At 40.3% G+C, this 16054-nt stretch overlaps 1 protein-coding gene across 7 annotated transcripts in view; it reads right to left on the minus strand.

The window, feature by feature from the left end:
• The window catches only part of PMFBP1 (polyamine modulated factor 1 binding protein 1), a 51621-nt gene that overhangs the window by 24082 nt on the left and 11485 nt on the right, over positions 1-16054 (minus strand). For all 7 annotated transcript variants that reach the window (XM_086689017.1, XM_086689018.1, XM_086689019.1 and 4 more), the window contains 4 exons: positions 9888-10130; positions 7118-7339; positions 4142-4312; positions 3033-3143 (listed from right to left, as the gene is read on the minus strand). In XM_086689017.1, coding sequence (XP_086545143.1) covers positions 3033-3143; positions 4142-4312; positions 7118-7339; positions 9888-10130 — 747 coding nt within the window. The remainder of the gene's footprint in view (positions 1-3032; positions 3144-4141; positions 4313-7117; positions 7340-9887; positions 10131-16054) is intronic.

The raw sequence follows: 16054 nt of genomic DNA on the forward strand, positions 1-16054 counted from the left end.
ATGGAAGAAACAGAGCAGCAAGAGGGGAATGGGGGTGTATGGGGGGATGGGGTTGTCATTATAAATAGAATGGACAGGTTGGCCCCACTGAGAAGGTGTCTCTGAGCGGGGAGTGAGCCATGCTGTAGTGTCTCTAGGTATCTGCAGACAGGGGAACTAGCCTGTGACCAGACTTTGGGGATAGAACATGGGGAGGTCATGTGGTTAGAGGGATAGGTGATGGAGAGAGTAGGGGGACATGAGGTGAGAGGTCAGTGGGTGGTAGCATCATGGGGGGCTTGTAGTCCTCGGGCAAGGACTTTGGCTTTTTACCCCGAAGCAGGAGGCTGTAACTAAGAGAAGGTAGGAAGATGTGGTCGAGGAGGAGCAGTTAGTCATCTGGACATCAAGGAGAGTTATGTGATTTCAGAGTTGTCAGGAAGAGGAGACTGCAGCATGAAGGTGGGCAGGCTGGAGGAATATAGGGTAATCACCATATGATCCAGGTGTGGGCACTGCAGAGGCTCAAAAGCTCACTCTATGGGGTGCCAGAGTGGCTCAGTTGGTTAGGTGTCTGACTTGGGCTCAGGTCACAATCTTGTGGTTTATGAGTTCAAGCCCTGGATCAGGCTCTGAGCCAACAGTGCAAAGCCTTCTTGGGATTCTCTCTCTCTCTCTCTCTCTCTGCCTCTACCCAACCTGCTCTCTTTTGCTCTCTCTCTCTCTCTCTCTCTAAATAAATAAATAAACTTAAAACAAAAAGGCTCACTCTATGCCAGGCCAGCTGGGACCTGGATAGTGCCATTCCTAATAGAACATCCAGGTAACATGAAAGCTTTGGATAGGACACATAAAATGGCAGTGGAAAGTATAGTCTGTTTCATAGGGAAGTCTGCATCAATTTAAAAAATGTAGTGGTAAAAAGGCATTAGTGTTTCATTGGTATAGAGTTTTGGTTTTGCAAGATGAGAATGTTCTAAAGATCTGTTGCACAACAATGTGAATATAACTTAACATGACTAAAATGTACACTTAAATGTGACTAAGATGGCAAATTTAATGTTATATGTATTTTTGCCATTATAAAAAATAAGAGTATGGGAGAAATAAAGACATTTTTCAGACAAAAAAAAAAAAACCCAGGAGTGTTATGAGATCTTGCTGTAGGTCAGGACGTGAATAATATGGAACTGACCTTTAAAATAAATATTGACAGATGTCCAAGGAAGAACTCCAAAATTCAATACTGATCCTTCATTCATTTAAACTTTCTGGTGTCAGAAAGTCCTGGAAAGAGAAGAGTCTCCATCCCTCCAGTAGAGGACTCTTGGAGAGCTTATATGTGTTGTTCACTCTCTCTGCTACCTGCCTTTGCCTGCCCACAGTATGGCCTCAGGTGGCTGCCTTTGCCTTGGATCCCAGGTTCAGGTATGACTGGCTTAAGATCTCACCAAGGAAATGCAAACTGGTGCAGCCACTGTTGAAAACAGTATGGAGGTTCCTTAAAAACTTTTTTTTATTAGATTTTTAAATGTTTATTTATTTTTGAGACAGAGAGAGAGAGACAGTGTCTGAGCAGGGGAGGGGCAGAGACAGAGACACACACAGAATCTGAAGCTAGCTCCAGGCTCTGGGCTGTCAGCACAGAGCCTGATGTGGGGCTCAAACCCATGAACCACGAGATCAGGAGCTCAGCTGAAGTTGGACGCTTAACCAACTGAGCCACCCAGGCACCCCTGAGGTTCCTGAAAAACTTAAAAATAGAACTGTCTTATGATCCAGCAATTGCACTACTGGGTATTTACCCAAAGAATACAAGGAGAGTAATTCAAAGGGATACATGCACTCCTATGTTTATAGCAGCATTATTTACAATTAGCTGAGATACGGAAGCAGCCCAAATGACCATCAACTGACGAATGGATAAAGAAGATATGGTATATTCCATATACAATGGAATATTATTCAACCACAAGAAAGAATGAAATCTTGCCAGTTGCAACGACATGGATAGAACGAGAGGGTATAATGCTAAGCAAAATATGTCGGTCAGAGAAAGTCAAATGCCATGATTTCACTCATATTTGGAATTTAAGAAACAAGACAAATAAGCAAAGGGGAAAAGAGATAGAGATAGAGATAAAGAGAATCAAAAAACAGATTGTTAATTATAGAGTACAAACTGAAGAAGGGAGGTGGGTGAGGGAGTGGGTTAATAAATAGGTGATGGGGATTAAGGAGTGCACTTGTCATGATAAGCACCAACTGATGTACAGAATTATTGAATCACTGTATTGTATACTTGAAATTAATATAATGTTGTGTGTTAACTAACTGGAATGAAAATAAAAACTTAAGGGGCACCTGGGCGGCTCAGTTGGTTAAACATCTGACTCTCGGGTTTTGGCTCAGGTCATGACATGTCTGGTCTAACAGTGCAGAGCCTGCTTGGGATTCTCTCTCTCCCTCTCTCTCTGCCCTTCCCTCGCCATCTCTCTCTCTCTCTCTCAAAATAAATAAACATCAAAAAAAAAAAAGTAACTTAAAAAAAAAGATCTCACCTAGGAGAGCACTGAACCTAGTTTTGGCTACTAGTTGGTCAAATCTTGCTATTTGTTTACATGGTTTAAATGCTTATTCACTGTTAGAAACAATTTTTGAGATGGCTTTGAATTTTGAAAATAATGAGTTTTTGAAAAAAAGGACTGATTGTGAATAGATAAGCTTCCCTAAATTTGGTGCTCTTCGACTCCAACCAGAAACTAGAAAGCTGGATGGTCCTTTTGAACCTAGCAAGCCAAGAGGAGTCTCTGTCTTATTTAGGAGGACTGTTGAAAGGGGGTTAAGAAGCAGGTGCAATTCCAAAATTCAGCCACAAAATTGAATACTGCCAGACACATTCGTTGGGACTTGGCATACATTGCATACAGTATCTTTGTGACAGGGCCAACCAAGGTCACACAAATATAGAAATGAAAAATAAGCAAGAAAACCCAGAATCAAACTCAACTCCACTCGACACCCCAGGCACAAATAAGCAAAAGTTTGCCTACCTTTTTAATGTCTTCACAATCTTCTGAGGAGCTAGGAGGATGTCTGTGTGTGGCTGTATAGGAAGCAAAATCTGCTTGTAATTTTATCAAAGCCTCTTCACGCTCCAGAACCTGCGTATAAGTGTAGGTCAGTCATGCTGGGTGATCAACAGAATGTGATTATTTCTAGACTAATGTTGCAGGGTGTTCCTTTTTTCAGCCTAAGTTCATTGTAATATTATACAAGTTATCACACACTTCCTGTGTGCTTAGTTCAGAGAAAGAATTAGGTTCTCAATCTTACATCAAGGTTCAGTAAGGCATAGGCAGTGGTTTGTCTCAAGTCTGTCAGTGGCCACATTTTGGACTCCCTCCTGAACCTCTGTGTGGTCTAGTTTATGAGGCAGAAGGTTCTTTAAAAACTGTGATGGAAAAACATACCTGATGTATCAGAGGACAGGATTCAAAGTTCAAGAATTAAAGAAGGAAGTTTCCTATGCAGTGGGTGGATGTGTATGTACTTAAAAAAAAATTTAAAAAGCATGAAAATTTTGTTCTTGTTGGTTGAAAATAATTCAAACAAAACCCAAATCATCAAAAATAAGTGAAATCTCCTCTCCATTTAGTCTCCCTTCTCTCCCTTCCACTAGGGGGCAATGGGTATTATGGGCAATTTACTGTACGTACTTCCATAATATGATCAAAGAGTTTAAAAAACAAAAGTGGAACTGAACTATTCATAGTATTTTGCAACCTTTCTCAACAATATATCACAAACATCCTTCTACACAGTCCTTACAGATCTACTTAATACTTTTTCTTGGCTGCATATTACTCTACAGTATGGATATCTCTTTAACCATTTAAAAAAAATTTCTTCAACCATCTCCCTATTGATGAACACTTAGGTTGTTGTGTGAGAGATTTTAAGTCTCTTTAGAATCTTGAACTTAGTGTGGGTTCGGGGGATGCATCCATGGAGAATATGAACAAAAGGTGGGGGCAAGTATAATTAAGATATTTGAGGAGTCTTGGGGAAAGAGATTACTTTAGGTGACTCTTTTTCCCTCCTTTCTTTCTTCATGGCATTATTTTTGGTGTCTCAGAAAAATGTTCTAGAAGTCACTTACCAAAGCATTACTGCAGGCTAGTTTATTTCGAAGTTCCTGGATTAGATCATCCTGTTCAGAGACCTTTTGCCAGACTTCAGACAGTCGTTTCAGGGTCTCCTGATGCTCTTGAATCATGCAGGAAGAAGTATATATACGCACCTTTGAATGGTCACCCTTATTCTCAGGGTCCTGGGATATTTAGAAATAATGGGTTGGTTTTGTTCATGATATTTGAGTTAACTTCAGAATAACAGAAGCATGGAAAATCTCTTTGCTCTATATTCTAAAAGTTCATGTTCATATATGTGAATCATATCTCCCTAAGTTAAAGAAAAAATTAACCAGTGCATACACATGGTGAAAACTTCAAACAGTTCATAAGAGGATACACTGAAAAGTTAGTCTTCCATCTCGACCCTCCATGACCCAGTGCTCTTCTTCTATGACAGTCTGTGTTACCAGTTTTGGGGGGTATCCTTCCAGGGATATTTTATGTATATACATATATATACATCGGTATATATACTGAGTTGGCACTTCAGAGTAATGGGAGAGAGGTTCAACAAATCAAGTTGGGACAGCTGTAGACCCCTCTTGGAAAACACAAAATTATGTATATCTATATTTATCTATCTACCTATATATGTAGATTCTCTCTCTCTCTCTCTCTATCCATCTATATCAATTCCAAATAGACTAAAGATAAAAACATGGAAGTACAAATCTACAAAAGTGCTAAAAAGAAAATGAGGTAAACTTTTATGATCTTGGGGGTAGAGAAGGTCTTCCTAAGCATGAAATCAAACCTCGAATCTATCAAGGAGGCCTCAGAGATTTAACTCCATAAAAATTTAAAATTTCTGTATAGTGGCGTGCCTGGGTGGCTCAGTCAGTTAAGTGTCCGACTTCGGCTCAGGTCATGATCTCACAGTTCGTGAGTTCAAGTCCCGCATCAGGTTCTGTGTTGACAGCTTAGAGCCTGGAGCCTGCTTCAAATTCTATGTCTCCCTTTCTCTCTGCTCCTCCTCCGTTCATGCTCTCTCTCCTTCAAAAATAAATAAAAACACTAAAAATTAAAAAAAAAAATTTTTTTTAACGTTTATTTATTTTTTTGAGACAGAGAGAGACAGAGCATGAACGGGGGAGGGGCAGAGAGAGAGGGAGACACAGAATCGGAAGCAGGCTCCAGGCTCTGAGCCATCAGCCCAGAGCCCGATGCAGGGCTGGAACTCACGGACCGCGAGATCGTGACCTGAGCTGAAGTCCGACGCTTAACCGACTGAGCCACCCAGGCGCCCCTAAAAATTTTTTTTAAAACAATAAAAAAAAATTTTTCTATATAGTGACAAATACCATTAGTAAAGTAAAATGAAAAGGTACAAACTGGGAGAAGGTATTTGTCACATATGTAATACAGCACTATTACACGTAGTATATTAAGAAGTTCATGTAAGTTGATACACAGAAGACTACATACCCAATTAAAAAATAGGTTAAGGATTTAAATAAGTAATTCATCAAACAGATATCCATATGACCGATACACTCATGAGCAGTGCTCAATATTTGTCAGCATGGAGGTGTGGGCACTGTGATGTGCCTCCCGGGCTGGGAGGTCTGCCCTGAGACAGCCCTCAGTTGTCAGCCCTTTTTGGGGATTGCCTGGGATGAAGAAAACTGCTTTGCCCAAAGTCATGCCTCTTCCTAGGGGCAGCTCACACTCAAAACTGATCAACATGGAGCTAGACGGTTAGCTCCTTCCCCCCAATTTGGGCCCGTTTTGAAGGTCTGTTCAGCCCCAGAGCTCCCCACAGGGTTGGCTAAGGCCTTTGTTGGGACTGCATCACAGCTCAGCTTCTCCCCTGCTCAACCTTGCTTCCTTCTCCTTCCTGTCACAGGTGCTGATACCCAGGGATCTCCCTACCAAAATGTGCTGCTTGCCAATTTGTCTCAGAGTCTGCTTGGTGGGGAGCCCAACCTGCAACTGTTAGAGTTAAAGGAAATTAAAACTGTAATGAAAAACTTTTTTTTCCCCATGCATCAGGTTAGCAAAATGTAAAAAGACTGAAAACATAACCATGGGAGTGAGAGGAAGTAAGCTCCCTTTATTATTGTTGGTAAAGGTGTAAACTGGGAGAACCTTTTTGACATTCAATTTAGAAGTATCTTTAAACATTAAAAATAAGCATATCCTTTGACTCAGCAATCCCACTTCAGGAAATTATCCCATAGGAATAAGGATGTTCATTATAGCTTGTTTGTAATAGACAAAATAGGTCAGTAGATGGTATAGTCATACCATAGAATACAAGGAAATGGAAATTGTCAAGATCTACATTTAAAAGGCAAGGTGGAGAACCACATTTATGAAATGACCCATTTATATAAAAAGAAAATCCTAACCATTTATATATGTAACTGCATAACAAAAGACTGAGGAAGATTCCCAACAGATTTTTCAAATGATTACCTGAGGGGAGGAGGGGGGGGGTGTAGAGGAGGCTGAAGGCAGGCTTTCAAATTTAATCTCTGTAATTCTGTCTAGAGAGCCTACATTGTTGTATTACTTGTGTAATTAAAAAAAGCAATTAAAGGAAAAAAAAGGGGATTCAGGCATTTTGGCTCTTCTTTGTTATCTTTTATGGGTTTCTCCCCGTTTGACCCTGAGGTATGGTATGCATGAGTCCTGTGACCTACATGAGCCCCCCAGCCAGAACCCCCCCATGAGAACATGGAAGATTTGAGAGTTCAGTTATTAGAAATGCTGCATCTTTATATTAATTAAGGAGCTTCAAAATTCCTAGGGAGGAATCTTAAAGGAGATGTAAAGGCTGGAAATTGAAAGCTGAGGGCTCCAACACTGAAGGGAGGGAACGACATCTGGTTGAAGGTTTGGGTTTCCCTCAGAGGAAGCAGGGACTGTTAGCAGGGACAACCAGGAAGCACGTCCACTTGCTGGAGTGCCTGGTCTGAGTGGTTTGGGGTGAGTCCTACCTGACTGACGATCCCGCTGAGCTCCCCCTCCAACATCTTCACTTGGCACTCCAGTAACTCAATGTTGCTTAGGGAAGTCTGGTATTTATCCCTGTAGAGGTTTAGGCTCCTTTCTAGGGAGATGATCTTGTCCTCGGCCAAAGCAAGTTGCTCCTGTGCCAAATGGAGCTTCTCCCCTGTGTTCTCATTATGATTTCCCATTTCCTCCTCATAGAGAATCACCTGTTGGTGTAGGAATGAAACCACACTGAACTCATGGAGGCATCTCATGAGGAAAGAGCACGGCTATCAGACCCCACGCAGAGGAGTCTTATGTCTTAACTAGAAGCCCAGATGTTCAGAATAGGCCCAGCACAGATTTAAAAGCTATGATATACAATATCAGAATTTAAATGATTAGAAATAAAAAAAAAAGATGGTCCTATTTGGATGGTAAACTTCTTAAAGACAGGGGCCATTTTCTATTTCCCATTCTGCCTGGCATGTAGTAAAAACTCAATAACAACTTGTCAGTTGATTAATATGAATGCATTTCTATAGCTCCATTTTTTTAAGGGCTTGAAATGCCAGTATTCTTTCCTTCCCAGGTATTCTCTAGAGATCAATTTAGAAAAAGTGGAGCCCCTCATGCACACAGCAAAGTTCCTGAGAGACCATGGGGGAACAACCCCAAATTCCTCTGGGACTTGCACAATTCTTATCTAGATTCCTTTCCTTCCTAATCAGTTAATTAGTCAACCAACTGACAGGTATTTATTGAGTGCTCATAAGCAATGTCTTGGGTGTTGAGGGGATATGTTGAGGGGATAATTTGGGGGAATGTGTGATTTATAACTAGCAAACAACTGTCTAGAGTTGAGTGTGCTAGGTTGTATGGCTAGAGTTATATGTATTGAAGGAGAAAAGAGCGGGAGGGTCATCAAGGAATGTTTCATCTTGGTTCAAATAGTTCAGTGTAGAAACTGGATAGAACGCATTCTGTAAGTCTAAGCTATTTATTGCCATTTGAAGTTCCTCTTAGGAAAAGGTCACTTAGTTTGAGATGTTTATTAGATAAGGGAAAGAGGAAAGGAATATTTATGTTCAAATGTCTATAACCGAAGCTGTCAGTGACTTGCTCACATCCCCTTGGCACTCACCATTCCTTTGCATGCTAAATGCATTCCAACCACAAACATCTTCAACTCATTGCCTGAGGGATGCTCTGGCCTCAGGAGCCCACTCAAGCAGAGGAGAAAGACAAGGCACGTTACAAGTACTGGGGAGTTAAAAGCCTCAGGTGCATCCTTCGACCACTGACTGGGTGGGTTGGCATGGGATCACCATGTTCTACACTTTCTCCCAGGGTTCTCCAGAGGGCATGAACCCCAGGTGCCCACAGCAGGGGTCTTGTGATTTTCTTTATGGGCTTCCTGCCTTTCTTTGACTCACTTCCCCACTCTCTCTCCAGGATCACCTCCTGAATAAACTACTTCCATTCATTTCCTTGTCGTAGGCTCTGCTGTTGGAAACACAACCTTCCACAAAGTTTAATGCTACTGAGTAACAAAGTATTGAGGAAACTTGGCAGAATGTTGAGAGTAATTTTTTCCAATGCTTTCCTTGTGTGAGATCTTTGTCAGTGACTGCTACTTGCCAGATCCCACATCAACTCTCCCCCTCCTCCTTCATAGTTGAAACTTGACTTCATTTGGGATGGCAGTGCACCTCACTAAAATACATTTCCTTGGCTTTCTAGAAACTAGCTGTAGCCATGATGCATAAATGAAAGTGTTGTATGGGGCTTCTGGAAGGTGTCCTTAAAAGAGAAGAGTGTCTTTTCCTCTCCTCCTCCTCCCTTGCCCCCATCCTGATTATTTGCCACCATCACAGGATGTGAAGTTTGGAGCTCCAGCAGCCATCTTAGGAGACCTAAAAAATGGAAGTCTGGAGCTGATGATGGTGGACCCAAAAGATAGCACGCTAGAATTGCAGTTCCCAAAATAGTCCTAGACTATCCACCTCCAGCCATCTTAGCACTATCCTAGAGAGTCTCTGGAATTTTATCTCAAAAGGCAAAGGAAGAAAATACCAGGGGAGGCTGCCTGTGGCTGCCTGTCTCATAACATAGAACCTATAGTTTTTACTGCTGCTAGTGCTACCACTGCTTAACTGGCTTAAATTCTATAGTTTTGGTCTTTGGAATTGACTCGGGATTCCACAAGGATGCTCTTTCTGGTTTAAAAAATACTATCCTGGCACATGAATAGAAATGAATGTACAGAATATACTTAAGTCTCTATGATCTAAAACTCCAGTCTGAAAAAATGACCAATCTGGTACTCTCAGTGATTGACTCAGACTCAATGTCTGGTTATCTTATCAACTATCAAAGTGCTAAAAATTTATATATTATCAAAATCTGATTTTTCTAAAAATGGTTCATTTAATGGATTTTATGCCTCTTTTTTATAACCCTCAGAGACCTAGAGTCTTTTGCATTTAAATTGCAATGGTAATAGGATGGAAATGATGGACCTATATGCACACCACACATACACACATCATGTGCCCCACATGTATCGTTAGTGGAGCTCTCATTTATGCCATTCTGTTTAGTTCCCTCTGTTTGGTTTCAAAAAGAATGAGAATTAAAGAGGGAACATTGATAAAACCTGCTCAGGATATTGGGAAGTTCTCTGTAAGCCCACCGTCTGTTTTCTAGTAGGTACGACCTGATTTCTGTAGGTACATGGGCAAGGAGACATTTCCATAGTTATTCTATGTATACCTCATCTTCTTTTAGTTTGCAGTGATGGTGGAGAAGAACCAGGTCAGAAGTCTGCTTTTCTAGGACGGACTGATACTGTAGGAGGGAACAGTAAGAAGTCTGCAGCTCTTCTGTGCGAAACTCCAGTTCTTGCTGGAGAGCAAGCAATTTTTTCTTGAGTTGTTGGAGTTGCCTCAGATGGCACTGCTTACTGGGCTCAAACTCCATCCGCGGCTCCTTGAATGCTAGCACTTGCTTCTTATTCTGCAATTGAGATCAAATATATGGAAAGAACTTTAGGTTGTCGCTCAGTTTGCATTCATTCTTTGATTTTTTTCACTTGTCCAACAATTCACATCCATCTATAGTCATCCTTTCATCCACAGAACACTTACTAAACACTTCACTGTATTCACAGTGAAAAATCATTTTATATTTCCATCCGGTAAGGAGGATTTGAAAGAAAAAAAAACCTAGGTCTTTCTTACTATTTGGATCTACCAGTCGTATTATTTGAGCCAGAAGAAAAAAACATACAGCTAAAGAATCTAGAAAGTAGTACAAAGATACACATGTTAATATGGGTTTGTTTGTTTGGTCTTCAACTTAAAAATAACCTAAATGACCTAGAATGTAGTAAATTTCTGGTCAGTGTTCTTGGACTGAACTCGATTATTAAAAATGCTCAGATAAAAAGGTAAACTCGGGGCGCCTGGGTGGCTCAGTCGGTTAAGCGGCCGACTTCGGCTCAGGTCATGATCTCGCAGTCCGTGAGTTCGAGCCCCACGTCGGGCTCTGTGCCGACAGCTCAGAGCCTGGAGCCTGTTTCAGATTCTGTGTCTCCCTCTCTCTGACACTCCCCCGTTCATGCTCTGTCTCTCTCTGTCTCAAAAATAAATAAACGTTAAAAAAAAAAAAAAAGGTAAACTCTTAGGGAAACAGCTTTTTGGAATGCTGGGAAATGGGAGGCAGAGCTATCATTCAGGGACATCTGGGCACAGACTCTGTTGTCTCCTCCTGAAGGAAGATGTGACCCTGTAGATGCTGAGTGTGTGTGTGTATGTATGTGTGTGAGAGACACAGACAGAGAGACACACAGAGAGAAATAGAGAGATGGAGATAGAGATAGAGATAGAGATAGAGATAGAGAGAGAGAGATTTCTTCCTGCTAATCCACAGTCAACTTGAAAAGCTGCTATAGACCCATCTTATGTTTTTACTCATTCATTCAATAAACATACATTGAGCACCTGCTTTGTATCAGGTATACTGCTGGTAGGATGTATCCCTGAGGTATTTATTACAGTACAGTTGAGGTCTTTGCACTCAAGTTTCTATATTTGCTTGCCCAACATCCTTGATGACATATGAAAGAGAGGTGGATGCAGAGGGTGGCCCATGGGCATTCCTTAACTCCCATTTCTGCTTATTATCCTCCTATTCATTCTTTAAAACTGTCCAATTCTTGCTTTCCTTGTTTTCCCTGCAAAGTTGCCTTTGCACCAATACCATACACTTTACTGTCATGTCTTTAATATGGCATTTCACATTCCATCTTGCATTGCAGTGACCTCTGTATATCTTAACTTCTAATTAGATTATAAACTCCTGGAGGCCGGGGCCATGTCTGCTTCTATAGGACATAGAGATTTATACACAGTTAGGTATTAAAGGAAAGTAGGAAGTAAAACAGAGAACAGACAATATCATTGGCTCCCAAAAATGTGAGCTTGTGGTCTCGGGCTAATTAACAGAGTACTTTCAAATTTTTAAAAAATTAACATTTTTTTACAGGGTTATTGAAGTATACTTTATATATCATAAAATTCAACCATTGTAAGTGTACAGTTCAATGATTTGTTGAAAATTTATATAGTTGTGCAACCATTTTACAATCTGGTTTTAGAACATCTCCATCACCTCAGAAAATTCTCTCATGCCCATTTGTCACTCCTGTTCCTACCCCAGCTCCAGGCAACCACTAATCTGCTTTCTGCCTCTATGGATTTGCCCTTTCTAGACATTTCATATAAATGGAATTGTATGTCATCTTTTGTGTCTGTCTTCTTTCACTTAGCATAATGTTTTTGAGGTTCATCCAGGCTATAGAAAGAATCAGTATTTTGTTCTTTTTTTTATTGCTGAATAGTATGAATATACCATATTTTGTTTATCTGTTCACCAGTTGATAGATATTTGGATTGTTTCAGCTTTTGGCAATCCTGAATAATGCTGCTATGAGCATTAACATAGTAGCCATCTGCAGATGTGATATTTTCCTTTAATTTGTTTAGCAAACATTATGGTGTACCTACTATGTGTCAAGCACGGTACCAGGTATTGGGGATATAGAAGCATATAAAACAGAATACCTGCCTTCATGCATTTTTCATCTAGTGGGGAGGGGGGAGTCAGCAAATTAAGTAAGTAAATAATGTAGTGTATTAAAAGGAAAAAGTGCTATGGAAGAGAGTAAAGCAGGGGAGAGGGATAAAGAATGCTTGCATGGAGGGAACTGTAATTTTGAATTAAGAATTTTAACGGAGGACCAAATTGAGAAGGTGGTATTTGAGCTAAGATTTGAAGGAGGCAGGGAAAGAGCCTGGTGGGAATCTACAGCAGGAACATTCCAGGGAGAGATAACGGCTTGGACTAGGGCTTGGGCTATGGCTTGGGCTAGGGCTTGGAGGTGGGAGGTGCCTGGTGGTGTCTGAGGAATCACTTTGTTCTGGCTGGAGCAGAGAATGGGGCAGAGTGGTACCAGATGAGGTGAGAAAGAAAGAGAGGTGAGGTCCTTTCAGGGCCATATAGTCCATTCTAAAAACTTTAACTTTTCCTTTCAGTGAGATAAAAGGTCATTGGAAGGTACTGAACAGACAAGTGAAATGATATCCTTTAGATGTTACAAAGGCCCAGATGTTACACACTGCCCATTCTACTGAAAATCAACTGTAGGGAGGCAAAGACTGAAGCAGAGAGACCAGCAAAGAGGCTGCTACAAGAATCCAGGCAAGAAGGGATGGTGGCATGGACCAAGGTGGAAGTTGGGAGAAATGGCTGGATTGTAAATAGGTTTTGAAAATAGATTCCATAGGATTGGTTGCTGTGTTGGATGGTCGGAGATGATGATCATCCAAGGCAAATCGACTCCAAGGTTTTGGTCTGAGTAACTGGAGAGACCGAAGTTTAATGAGATTAATTTTGTGAGAACTGGGACTGAAAAGAGGGAAAACTTTCTCTAGTGAGAGTGAGTGGGGTGGCTCAGATAAGAGAAGGGAAGCTCAGCCCAGCTCAAAAGGAGAAAGACAAAAGCTAATTGTGTCAGTTCATTCTGAATGAGAAGACTGAAAATGCACCATTGTGGTCACCAGCAAAAGAAATCCTAGACAAAGACAAGCCAAACTTTTGGCTTGAATATCTGGTGTATGTGGCTGAAGGGAAGTTAATGATGACTTCTTTCTTAAGCCAAACAAAGCTGAATTTTGTATTTACTCTGTGCAACTATAATTGCCAACATTTAGATGGAATATTTTTAGTTAAGTGTTCTCATTCTTTTCAAAATAAGAATGTTGCTATTCTTGGGGTGCCTGGGTGGCTCAGTCGGTTAAGCATCCGACTTCGGCTCAGGTCATAATCTCATGGTTCGTGGGTTTGGGGCCTGCAATGGGCTCTGTGCTGATAGCTCACAGCCTGGAGCCTGCTTCGGATTCTGGGTCTCCCTCTCTCTCTGCCCCTCTGTCCCCTCCCCCACCCCCAATAAATAAATATTAAAAAAATTTTTTTAAATGTTGCTATTCTCAGAACTCATCGATGAATGAGGTTCAAAGAGAAGGGACTTGGGAGTGGTATGTGGGTGTGTGTGCATGCACACATACATGTATAGGGGGATGTTCTCAACTGCCGAAGTCTTCTGTCTCTGCAGGTAAGCTGGGGGTAGAAAGCTCCTTGGAAAAAGACATGGTCAAGAATAAATATTAAATGTGGCTAGAGCCAAAACAAGGGGGTGAACATCCTGGGGTAGGGTTAATTCAGAGGGCTTATTTTAGTGAAGCAGATAACCAACAAAATCCTTATCAAATTTTTCCCAAATTCAGTTTTTCTTGGCTTTGTTGAAGTTGATTTGATCTCTGAAAATTATAAAAACTGGATTCCTGGTCCCTCCAGTACTTGTGTGTAACTGTTGATTTGGACCTGCCTCTCTACTGATGGGTATATATGACCCAGTTGAAAACAAACTGTGCTCTCTTCACTGTTCATTCTTTCTTAGTTTCCCCTTATTTCCAAGTTCCTATTTTCTCTTCATCACACAAAAGAATGAAAGAAGTGCTCTTTGTTCATCTTTTTTTAAAGTCAAACTTTTTCTTTAGGGTTTCCCCTCCTAGAATGTGGCACATCATCTAATCTTAGGTGTGTTCATAATTGTTCTGTGGCTTGAAAGCCTCCTGTAGATAAAGAATGTCATTTCCTATGTGTATAAAGCTCAGCAAACTGTTAGTGATACTGGTGAACTGTTAGTTCCAATTTCTCTTCCCCAGAGGTCATGTTGAGTCTTCTGGGTTTAATTTTGGTTTGAGGTAACATGATAGGCCAATCAGATGATGAGAGTTCATTCAAATCTTCCAGTACAGGGCAAACATAATGCCTGGCCAAATTTGTCTGGTTTTGAAGATCCAAAGAACTGCCCATATCTGCAGAGAAACTAGAGTTTCCTTGATGAGAATTTTAAACATTTGTACACTATAGATACCATTGTGTTTAGAGGTCAAATTTCAAAGTCTTGGAGAAATGCCTGGAATTGTTTGAGACCTATTAAATTTCTACTTATTTATTCTTAAGTATTCAAAAGATTATTTTGTCTTAATTCTAAATTAATAGAAAATGACATGTTATGGATTAAGTCTGCATTTCACTTATAGATGTGCCAAAGAGCAGTATGAGAAAGGCATCAGTGCATTTTCTACTGCCTCTTTGTCTTCTTTGTTTTTTTTTTTTTAAGTTTTCTTTCTAGTGAAGACATAGATATTTTATGAGATTCTGCTTTGACCTTTAAACTGAGATTTGGAGAAAATAAGCAAGTTGGAAGTAATCTTCTGGAAGTAAGATTAGTTCTTGAAGTTACCATTCAGAGTTGAATGGTTCCAGAAGGCTGTCAGGTCCACCATGTTTCTCAGACAGATTTCTATCCAGGCCTCAGGTGTTTTAAAAGATGGAGAGCACTGGCCACCTGTAGGAACCTGTTGCCATATTTAGTCAATTTCTCAGCCCTACTTATGGTCAAAGAGATTATAGCTATTGCTCTTTCCTTGCCTATGTGGCTACTTGATCACAGAAGGAAATTAATTGGCCTGGCATGATTTGCCTTTTGAGAAGTCACTTTGGTTTCTACCCAATACTTTGTGCTTTTCAAGTTGATGCTAATTGATTGATGTTAAGTTCTATATTTTCCCTGATATTGAAGTTAAGCTGACAGGTCTATAATTACCAGGATTGTCCTTTTTCCCTTTTTAAAAAGATGAGCACTTCATTTACCCTTTTTCAGTCTACAGGGACTTTCTTTATCCTCTTGAGTTCTCAAAAATAATCGCTAGCAGCTATGTAATAACACCTGCCAATTCCTTAAGTACTCTTCAAAGTATGTCATCAGGTCCTGCTGATTTGCCTAAAGCCGGCTTTTCAAAATACTTTTTAACCATTTTATTCCCTATTCTAGTTTGCACTCTCTTCTGTCTCAGGTTGGCATCGCTGCTGCCTTTTCCCCTCCATTTAAGAACTGAAACTCTCATCTTTCCCCAGTCATTGTCATGAACTTCTTTATTTTAGAGGTGTTAAGCGAGGTATTTTCTCTGTAACTCTAGTTTAGCCTTTTATCACTAGATTAGTTTATCTGTTACTTTTCATATCTTCTACAAGTTACATTTCTTGTACTTTCTTGTATTGGTAGAGTGTAAAACTGTGTGTTTAAGTGACATGCATTTCTTTTGGATACATCTTCATGGTTCAGACATTTTTCTTATCAGTGATCTCTGCTTATCAGAGATTCCCTTTAAAGAAAAAAAAACTATTTTGGAATAGTTTTAGATGTACAGAAAAATTGCAAAAGTAGTATATAGAATTCTCATATGCTCTTTACCTGTCTTCTCCTAACACTAACATTTTACATAACTATAGTACATTTGTCCAGCTAGAAA

The sequence above is a fragment of the Puma concolor genome, chromosome E2 (assembly GCF_028749965.1).
Source record: "Puma concolor isolate L17-30 chromosome E2, mPumCon1.1.hap2, whole genome shotgun sequence".
Classification (NCBI taxonomy): Eukaryota; Metazoa; Chordata; class Mammalia; order Carnivora; family Felidae; genus Puma; species Puma concolor.